Here is a 9,527-nt window from a genome sequence, read left to right on the forward strand (position 1 = left end):
TAGCCAGTGATCTGCTATATACAGTCAAGGTCAGAAGTTTACATACACTTAGGTTGGAGTCATTAAAACAAGGTTTTCAACCACTCTACAAATTTGTTAACTACAGTTTGGCAAGTCGGTAAGGACATCTACTTTGTGCATGACAAGTAATTTTTCCAACAATTGTTTACAGATTATTTCACTATCACAATTCCAGTGGGTCAGAAGTTTACTGTGACCGTGCCATTAAACAGCTTGGAGAATTATAAAGTGCTTTAGAAGATTCTGATAGACTAATTGAAATGAGTCAATGAGAGGTGTACCTGTGGATGTATTTCAAGGCCTACCTTCAAACTCAGTGCCTCTTTGCTTGACATCATGGGAAAATTAAAAGAAATCAGCCAAGACCTCAAAACAAATTGTAGCCCTCCACAAGTCTGGTTCATCCTTGGGAGCAATTTCCAAACGCCTGAAGGTACCACGTTCATCTGTACAAACATTAGTACGCAAGTATAAATACCATGGGCCCACGCAGCCGTCATACCACTCACAAAGGAGATGCATTCTGTCTCCTAGAGATGAACGTACTTGTGTGAAAAGTGCAAATCAATCTCAGAACAACAGCAAAGATGCTGGAGGAAACCGGTACAGAAGTATCTATAGCCACAGTAAAATGAGTCCTCTGGTCTGATGAAACAAAAATAGAACTTTGGCCGTAATGCCCATCATTATGTTTGGAGAAAAAGGGGGTGGCTTGCAAGCCGAAGAACACCATCCCAACTGTGACGCACAGGTAGGCGGCGCTTTGCTGCAGAAGAGACTGGTGCACTTCACAAAATAGATGGCATCATGAATGAAAATTATCTGGATATATTGAAGCAATATCTCAAGACATCAGTCAGGAAGTTAAAGTTTGGTTGCAAATGGGTCTTCCAAATGGACAATGACCCCAAGCATACTTCCAAAGTTGTGGCAAAATGGCTTAAGGACAACAAAGTCAAGGTATTGGAGTGGCATCACAAAGCCCTGACCTCAGTCCCAAAGAAAATGTGTGGGCAGAACTGAAAAAGCGTGTGCGAGCAAGAGGGCCTACAAACCTGACTTAGTTACACCAGCTCTGTCAGGAGGAAAGGGCCAAAATTCACCAAATTTATTGTGGGAAGCTTGTAGAAGGCTACCTGAAACGTTTGACCCAAGTTAAACAATTTTAAGACAATGCTACCAAATACTAATTGAGTGTATGATAACCTCTAACCCACTGGGAATGTGATGAAAGAAACAAAAGCTGAAATAAATCACTACTATTATTCTGACATTTCACATTCTTAAAATAAAGAGGATCCAAACTGACCTAAAATAGGGAATTTTTACTAGGATTAAATGTCAGGAATTGAATGCATTTGGCTAAAGTGTTTGTAAAGTTCTGACTTCAACTGTAATAACATGGATAATGTAAAGTTGAAATGGAATAATGACAAACATCTTTTTATTTTTGAATTCTGGATTTACTAAGTCAGGTTATCAAGGATAGTTGTAACTGCAGTGAGATCCCCTCTGGGACCAGAACTGACACCCCCCAACTATACAGACATAAACACTTGACAATATGATAATGTCTGTCATGGAACTATTATTTTCAATGCTCAAATCCAGAAATAGAAAAGGGCTCTTGTCCCCATCTTCAGTCACATAACATGTCAGAGAAATACTGAAATGTAAACACCTCTCCCACTCAATGATCAGCTGTGTCCTCAGTCACTCATACAGTCAACAAATCTTGACGAGATAAAAATAAATAATCGTAAGTAACACTGCCTGTAAAATAGGGACAGCTCTAGCGGGGACTGGGAGAGGGGGCAGCTATGGTCAGTCAACTCAATTAATTTAAAAGCAGAGCGCTCCTACACAAGACATACATTAAGGCTGCGTTGAAACAGGCAGCCCAATTCTGATATTGTTTTCCACAAATCTGTATTTTTACCATTCACATCAGATCTTCAGAGCTGATCCAATTAGTCAAAAGACCAATTAGTGAAAAAAAAAGCAGAATTGTGCTGCCTTTTTAAATGCAGCCTAGGACTTACATACATGCAAGACAAGAGCTATGTTAAATGCAATTGTTCAAAAGCTCTTCACCCTTCCTTCATAATGATTAACAACTTAAAGTGCAGGATGGCAAAAAAATATATAGTCTCAGTCTTCAGGACTGCAATAGTGTATGATTGGAGGGAAATGGTATGAGGTTAAATGCTCCATCATTCTTGCCAATGCAGGTTAGTCGAACAAATCCAAGTTTGTAGTGTGGTAGTACTGTAGCTACTACTTGACAGGAGGTTGTATGAATGGGGCTTGAGAGGAGAAACAGGGTAAGGAGTAGTGAAGCCCTTGGCTGACCAGGGCCTCTTAGCCCTCCTGTCCAAAGTCCTCTGTGAACTTCCTGACCTTGAACAAGTCTTCACTGTTGACTGTCGGACGCGTGGTGGACAGTGACCGCAGCATATCAGACTGGGGGGCAGAGGGACAAAGCATTAGCATTGTTCAGTATTTGTACAAATATGATTGTGTTATGCCTGAATGTGTAAACAAAATGTGAGTGTCTGTTGTGGATGTTTCTCACCATGCAGACGATGGGTTCCAGCAGCTTGTCGCTAGGCACATCCATCCAGGTTAATTCTATGGCAGCTGGGTCCCCAGGCGAACACGGGGTCAGAAGGTCATCCACCATCAATTGACTGTTGGCACGGGATGGCCCTCGCACCTAAGAGTACCACAACAAACAAATTCTAAAATCTCTTTAATAGCAGAGAAAGAGAAACACCTTTAGTGTAGTGTACAAGAGTCGACTACAATAGAGTTACTATATCATGGGCAATGTTTCATCTAATCTGCGTGTGGCCACGCAGCTCCCCAGGACTGCCACGCAGCTCCCCAGGACTGCCACGCAGCTCCCCAGGACTGCCACGCAGCTCCCCAGGACTGCCACGCAGCTCCCCAGGACTGCCACGCAGCTCCCCAGGACTGCCACGCAGCTCCCCAGGTCTGCCACGCAGCTCCCCAGGTCTGCCACGCAGCTCCCCAGGTCTGCCACGCAGCTCCCCAGGTCTGCCACGCAGCTCCCCAGGTCTGCCACGCAGCTCCCCAGGTCTGCCACGCAGCTCCCCAGGTCTGCCACGCAGCTCCCCAGGTCTGCCACGCAGCTCCCCAGGTCTGCCACGCAGCTCCCCAGGTCTGCCACGCAGCTCCCCAGGTCTGCCACGCAGCTCCCCAGGACTGCCACGCAGCTCCCCAGGTCTGCCACGCAGCTCCCCAGGACTGCCACGCAGAAATATCAGCCCATGGAGAGAAGCACAAGATTGAACTTTCTAGAGTTTTCCCCTCTTAACACTATCAACCTTTCTCTTTACTGTGATCGAATCAACTCAATATTAGCCACTTTCAATGCAACATACTTAAACAAAACGAACTACGGAGGATGTTTTGTTGTAGGTAGTATACTCCGGAGTAGGATTCTATTACACACGACCCAGCCCTTACTCTACACAGACCTGTGGGACATAGTCAATCAGAGCTGCAGTAGGCCTTTATGCAAATAGACCATTGCAATATATATGGATCCGTGCTATTTACTATGAACTGGACTGTGTTACCAGCTGTGGTCTTGAGTAGATGGGCTTGTTTTGAGATCAAAGCAAGAGCTGCATGTAGCCACGTGTGCACATTTTGTTCATATCTTTTGCTAGGGGCAGTGTTGTATTTTGAGACAGGCTTGAATAAGCTAAGTAGCCAATAGACAGAGGGTAGCATAATTTGTCTGATTCTCTTTAAGAATGATATGGGAATAATAATGCATTTGATTTTGTAAAGTGGTTTCTTGTATCAAAAACAACATTTTCTTTAACCTTGTCTAAAGAACAAGTGGACAAACAGGTTCATGTCAAGCCCTGCATGTTTTTTTCTTATTCAATGGAATGTAAGCCTACATTGAATACCACACATTGGCTGCTACTGTAGGATGAATGATAGAACAGGTATTTAAACGTTAAAATGTTATGGGATGTATTTTCTCCATTGTTTTTGATGCTAAGCCAGTCTGGTAGACCTACATTATGAGCAAATAGTCAGACCTGAAATTTGCTCAGCGAGGAAAAACTTAGAGGGAACATCATGGGTATAAATTACCTTTTTGAAGTGTGTGGCTGACTGCACTTTCCTGACAGGCTGCATGAGGGCATCTCGTACAATGACGCTGATGTCAGCCCCGGAGTAGCCTTCTGTCTTTTTGGCGAGCTGACGAAGGTCTGCGTCACTCAGGCTGTGGGGTGTGTTGCCCAGGTGCAGCCGGAACATCTGTGACCTGGCGGGCTCCTCTGGGAGAGGGATGTAGATACGCTTCTCAAACCTGACAGTGACATAATTCTGATGAGAATGCTTGACGATGACTATTGTATCCATTAGGAAATCATTTTTGCTTGAACAATACAACACAAAGCATTTCCCATTTTGGGTGCTTATCTACTGTTCTACAAACATTTCAAGAAAACTCCAGGACTGGTCTTCCACTCAATGGAATCTACATTAATAGGTACAGACAGTATAAACAAATATTCAGGCTTTATCATTACTTTTGTGAATCTGTTAAACAACAAACATACTGTATATCCCCATCCCAACCTGCCCCCTTATTGATCACTGACCTTCTACGGATGGCAGCATCCAGAACCCAGGGAATGTTAGTGGCCCCAAGGGTGAGGATGCCATCGTTGTTGTTGCCCACACCTGCCATCAGAGAGTAGGAATGAAGACTATGTAAGCCTGTTGCTTATATAGAACATGTTACGCATTGAATCGGAAAGGTCAAGTCAACTGAGGCAGTAGACTTTTAAGTTAAGTACTCTTTGATGGGGTGTTTGTTGGATCTGAAGTCTTAAAGCTGTCTTGGCAGAAAGTGGGGAGTGGGTATAGACTGTAGACTAAATTCTCACCTTGCATCTGTACCAGGAACTCGGTCTTAATCCGCCGGGCTGCCTCACTCTCATTCTCATTCCTGGAGCCACAGAGCGAGTCCACCTCGTCAATAAAGATGATGGAGGGCTTGTGCTGGCGGGCAAGATCAAACAGGTTCTTCACCAGTCTGATGGATAGAGAGAGAAAGAGAGGCACAAACATTCAACAGGATACTTATGCTCGCTTCGAGGCAAGCAACACTGAAGCATGCATGAGAGCGCCAGCTGTTCCGGACGAGTGTGTAATCATGCTCTCCATAGCCGATGTGAGCAAGAGCTTTAAACAGGTCAACATTCACAAGGCCGCATAGCCAGACAGATTACCAGGACGTGTACTCAAGGCATGCATGGACCAACAGGCAAGTGTCTTCACTGACATTTTCAACCTCTCCCCGACCGAGTCTGTAATACCTACATGTTTCAAGCAGACCACCATAGTCCCTGTGCCCAAGAACACTAAAGTAACCTGCCTAAATGACTACCGTTCCGTAGCTCTCACGTCTGTAGCCATGAAGTGCTTTGAAAGGCTGGTCATGGCTCACATCAACACCATCATCCCGGAAACCCTGGACCCACTCCAATTTGCATACCGCTCCAACAGATCCAAAGAGGACACAATCTCAATCGCACTCCACACTGCCCATTCCCACCTGAACAAAAGGAACACCTATGTGAGAATGCTGCATTGGCTACAGCTCAGTGTTCAACACCATAGTGCCCACAAAGCTCATCACTAAGCTAAGGACCCTGGGACAAAACACCTCCCTCTGCATCTGGATCCTGGACTTGCTGACGGGCCGCCCCCAGGTGGTAAGGGTAGGCAACAACACAACTGCCATGCTGATCCTCAATACAAGGTCCCATAAGGGGTGTGTGCCGAGTCCCCTCCTGTACTGTTGGCCAAGCATGAATCCAACACCATCATTAAGTTTGCTGACGACACAACAGTGGTAGGCCTGATCAACGACGACACAGACTATAGGGAGGATGTCAGAGACCTGGCAGTGTGGTGCCAGGACAACAACCTCTCACTCAACGTGAATATGACAAAGGAGTTGATCGTGAACTACAGGAAAAGGAGGGCCGAACAGGCCCCCATTCACATAAAAAGGGCTGTAGTGGAGCAGTTCGAGAGTTTCAAGGTCCTTGGTGCCCACATCACCAACAAACTATCATGGTCCAAACACACCAAGACAATCATGAAGAGGGCACTACAATGCCCTTTCCCCCTCAGGAGACTGAAAAGATTTGGCATGGGTCCCCAGATCCTCAAAAGGTTTTACAACTGCACAATCGAGAGCATCCTGACCGGTTGCATCACTGCCTGGTATGGCAACTGCTATGCATCTGACCATAAGGCGCTACAGAGGGTACTGCGTACGGCTCAGTACATCACTGGGCCTAAGCTTCCAGCCATCCAGGACCTATATACTAGGCATGTCAGAGGATGGTCCAAAAAATTGTCAAGACTCCAAACACCCAAGTCATAGACTGTTCTCTCTGCTACCGTTTGAGCTCCAAGTCTAGGTTCAAAAGGCTCCTTAACAGCTTCTACCCACAAGCCATAAGACTGCTTAACAATTAATCAAATGGCCACCTGGACTATTTGCATTAACCCCCCCCCTTTGTTTTGACACCGCTACTACTCGCTGTTTATCTATGCATAGTCACTTTACCCCGACCTACATGTACAAATTACTTCAATCATTGACTCGATACAGGTAGCCACTGTATATAGCCCGATTATTGATATGGAGTGTGTTTTTTAAACTTTAGTTTATTTAGTAAATATTTTCTAAAAACTGCATTGTTGGTTAAGGGCTTGTAAGTAAGCATTTCACAGTAAGGTTGTATTCAGCGCATGTGAGAAATAAATGTATATTTGACACATAAGTATCAGTGAGATTTTGGGGGATTTACATGAACAGTAGAATTACAAATAAGAAATTATGTCTCACTTCTCACTCTCTCCAAGCCACTTGGACATGAGGTCTGATGATGACACAGAAAAGAAGGTGGAGTTGTTGGCTTCGGTGGCTACTGCTTTGGCCAGGTAAGACTTTCCCGTCCCAGGGGGTCCAAAGAGAAGAATCCCTCTCCATGGAGTGCGTTTGCCTGCAACCAGAGATACATTCAAGCATAATGAACAAATAGACAGAATACACATACAGTATTATCATTATGGTGACATGTCCATGCAGAAGATAGTGAGAAAGAGAGTATATATGTGAGGGGGAAAAAGGCAGTCTAACCTGTGAAGAGGTGAGGGAATTTAATGGGCAGGATTACAGCTTCCTTCAGGGCCTCCTTAGCTCCCTCTAGCCCAGCTACATCGTTCCACCGGACATTGGGCTTTTCCATCACAATGGCACCTGTACCATGACATGGATCAGTTTAGCATCAAAGTTCATTTCCCTCATGAACATCAGACACAGTTTAGAAAGCTGGTGTGTGAAAGAGGAGACAAACACACACTCACCCATCAGTTGCTCCTGCAGTTTCTTTCTCTCTGGGTTTTCACCTTCGCTGTCACTGTCACTCCTAAAAGGAATGTGTAATGTGAAAAACTATTTGGTGCCGGTGACTATGTGGCACTTATTTGATTTCTCTCGACTCAACCCCATTCGATGTGTGGAAACAGATGTGGGTGGGTCTATGTCTACATAAGGGTGGTCATTTTTTTTAAACTCACAAAAGCTCTGACGAAGGCCGTCAGGCCGATGCGTAAGCTTATTACAGATCAGTGATACTATCAAGAGCAGTGTGCGGTTTCCTTTTTCCTTCATATTGTCTGTTTGGCAAAGTGTTATTTCCTAGGTATGATTGTGTTGATGTAGGACAGTGTCTGTGTGAACAGATGTGTGACAACATACTTATCATTACTCTGTGCTTCCTTGACAGGCTTCTTCCCTGTTTTTTCTTTGTTTTTCAAGAAATCTTTGAGTTTCTCAGCCCGGTCTAGGTACTGCATACACTTCCCACGTATGCTCTCCTTTGCCTTGTCACTGTGTGCCTCATCTGGAAGAAGAGATCAAAACACATTACTTTTTTCCTTCAAAAACAACAACCTAATTTCTACTCTGAATACTTCAAACAAATTGGACTGTGGACAGAAAAATATTACATTTCACACTCACACTTGATAGCATGCAGGAAGTACTCCACTGCATGCTGGTAAAGGCGCAAGGCTTCCTCATAGTTCTTGTTCTTGTCCTCCTCTGTGGCTTTGGTCACAAGATCAATCGCTTTCTTTGTGAGGGAAGAGAGGAAGGGATGAACCATATAAATGAAACAGGTGAGTCCAGGTTCAGACCATGGGTCAAACCAAAAAAATAAACTCTACATTTACCTTTAAGGTTGGAAGCCATAAACTGTAACAGATTGTATGACATTTACAGACTAATAACTACTAGTACTCACTAGACTTGACAAGCAAACTATTTTGCTTGCAAGACATTCCTCGTAACAGTTATTCGTGCCAATGGTCAAACTACCAACAGTGGCAAATGTGGTGTTATTGTTGTAGCTACAGTATTCAGTTCAATAACAAGTTGACTGGTAACTATTAAGCAGAATGTATAATAGTGTAGCTAGTAAACTAATGGTCATAACGTTAGCTAGCTAATGTTTTGCTACCTGTAATGTTGACGTTGTCATTTCATCTCACTCTTTTTCTCTTCGCCCAGCGTCTCTGATGCTAATTCAAGGTATCTTTCAAAATATGGTTGCTATATTTTCAGGAGAGGGGTTGCTACAAAATCATGACAAAGGTAGCTTCGCCAGCCTATTTGACAGCCACTGCCCAGGCAACAGCAACAACCGTAGCTATTGGTAACTACAGACGTTCATGCAGCGTCTGCGTCACTCTTGAAAGAGAAGAAAAACAGAAGTACTGACGCCTAGCGGACAGGATGATCACTGAGTCAGATTATTATTCTTTTTTTTAAAGAGGAGTGGCACGGTATTGCGAAATCCATTTTTTTGTTATGCTTTTCTGAACCAGCTTTCTTTCCATTGCAATGACAGACATCAAATCCATTTGTTACAGTTGGACATTAACATGTTTAATTCTTATAGATATTTACATTTTAGATTATTACATTACATCTTAATACAGGCTTGGAAGTCTAAAATACTTTGCATATAACAGGTTTGCAGCAGCAGGGTTTCTCCTGTGCTTTCTCTGCTAAATGATTGTGTGTAACGCAAGCTGCCACATGTAACTTTGGTTAAAAAACCCTTTCTCAAAAAAAGAAGCTTTTCTTTGCAATAACAGTATATAGCTCAAAACTAACAACCAAAGGAGAAAGATATGACAGTTTGACAATGTCAAATGCTAATTAAGATACATTCATGGGTAAATTAAGGTGGCGATCAAGCTAGAAATTGAACAGTTCAGGTATTGATAAAAATGTCCATTATTAGAAGTAGGCCTACAGAGACTGAATTGGGATAGAGTTCAGTCATACAATTGGCAGCATCCACTAGGGCCCACGTACAGTATCCGCTTACATACTGAGACAAGCTGTTAGGGTGATCACGTGG

General features: G+C 43.7%; 1 protein-coding gene across 1 annotated transcript; it reads right to left on the bottom strand.

Annotated features, from left to right (window-relative positions):
- Positions 1-38: 38 nt before the first annotated feature.
- Positions 39-8,843, bottom strand: vps4a (vacuolar protein sorting 4 homolog A). The gene is made up of 11 exons (XM_035798740.2): positions 8,619-8,843; positions 8,120-8,231; positions 7,856-8,000; positions 7,462-7,523; positions 7,235-7,354; positions 6,941-7,097; positions 4,962-5,110; positions 4,674-4,755; positions 4,159-4,378; positions 2,597-2,737; positions 39-2,484 (listed from the first exon to the last, which is right to left on the bottom strand). The coding sequence occupies exons 1-11, from the start codon at positions 8,637-8,639 to the stop codon at positions 2,383-2,385; spliced, it is 1,311 nt and encodes a 436-aa protein (XP_035654633.1). The 5' UTR covers positions 8,640-8,843; the 3' UTR covers positions 39-2,382.
- Between the last annotated feature and the right edge of the window lie 684 nt (positions 8,844-9,527).

The sequence above is a fragment of the Oncorhynchus keta genome, chromosome 22 (genome assembly GCF_023373465.1).
Source record: "Oncorhynchus keta strain PuntledgeMale-10-30-2019 chromosome 22, Oket_V2, whole genome shotgun sequence".
NCBI classification, from domain to species: domain Eukaryota; kingdom Metazoa; phylum Chordata; class Actinopteri; order Salmoniformes; family Salmonidae; genus Oncorhynchus; species Oncorhynchus keta.

Bases quoted from the DNA above. Each gene is read 5' to 3' on its own strand.
- vps4a (XM_035798740.2), bottom strand. From the start codon at position 8,639: ATGACAACGTCAACATTACAG. The intron at 4,756-4,961 runs GTGAGAATTTAG...CTCTGATGGCAG, and splicing joins GTTCCTGGTACAGATGCAAG to GTGTGGGCAACAACAACGAT. The intron at 2,738-4,158 runs GTAATTTATACC...TGGTACTCTTAG, and splicing joins CAGCCACACACTTCAAAAAG to GTGCGAGGGCCATCCCGTGC.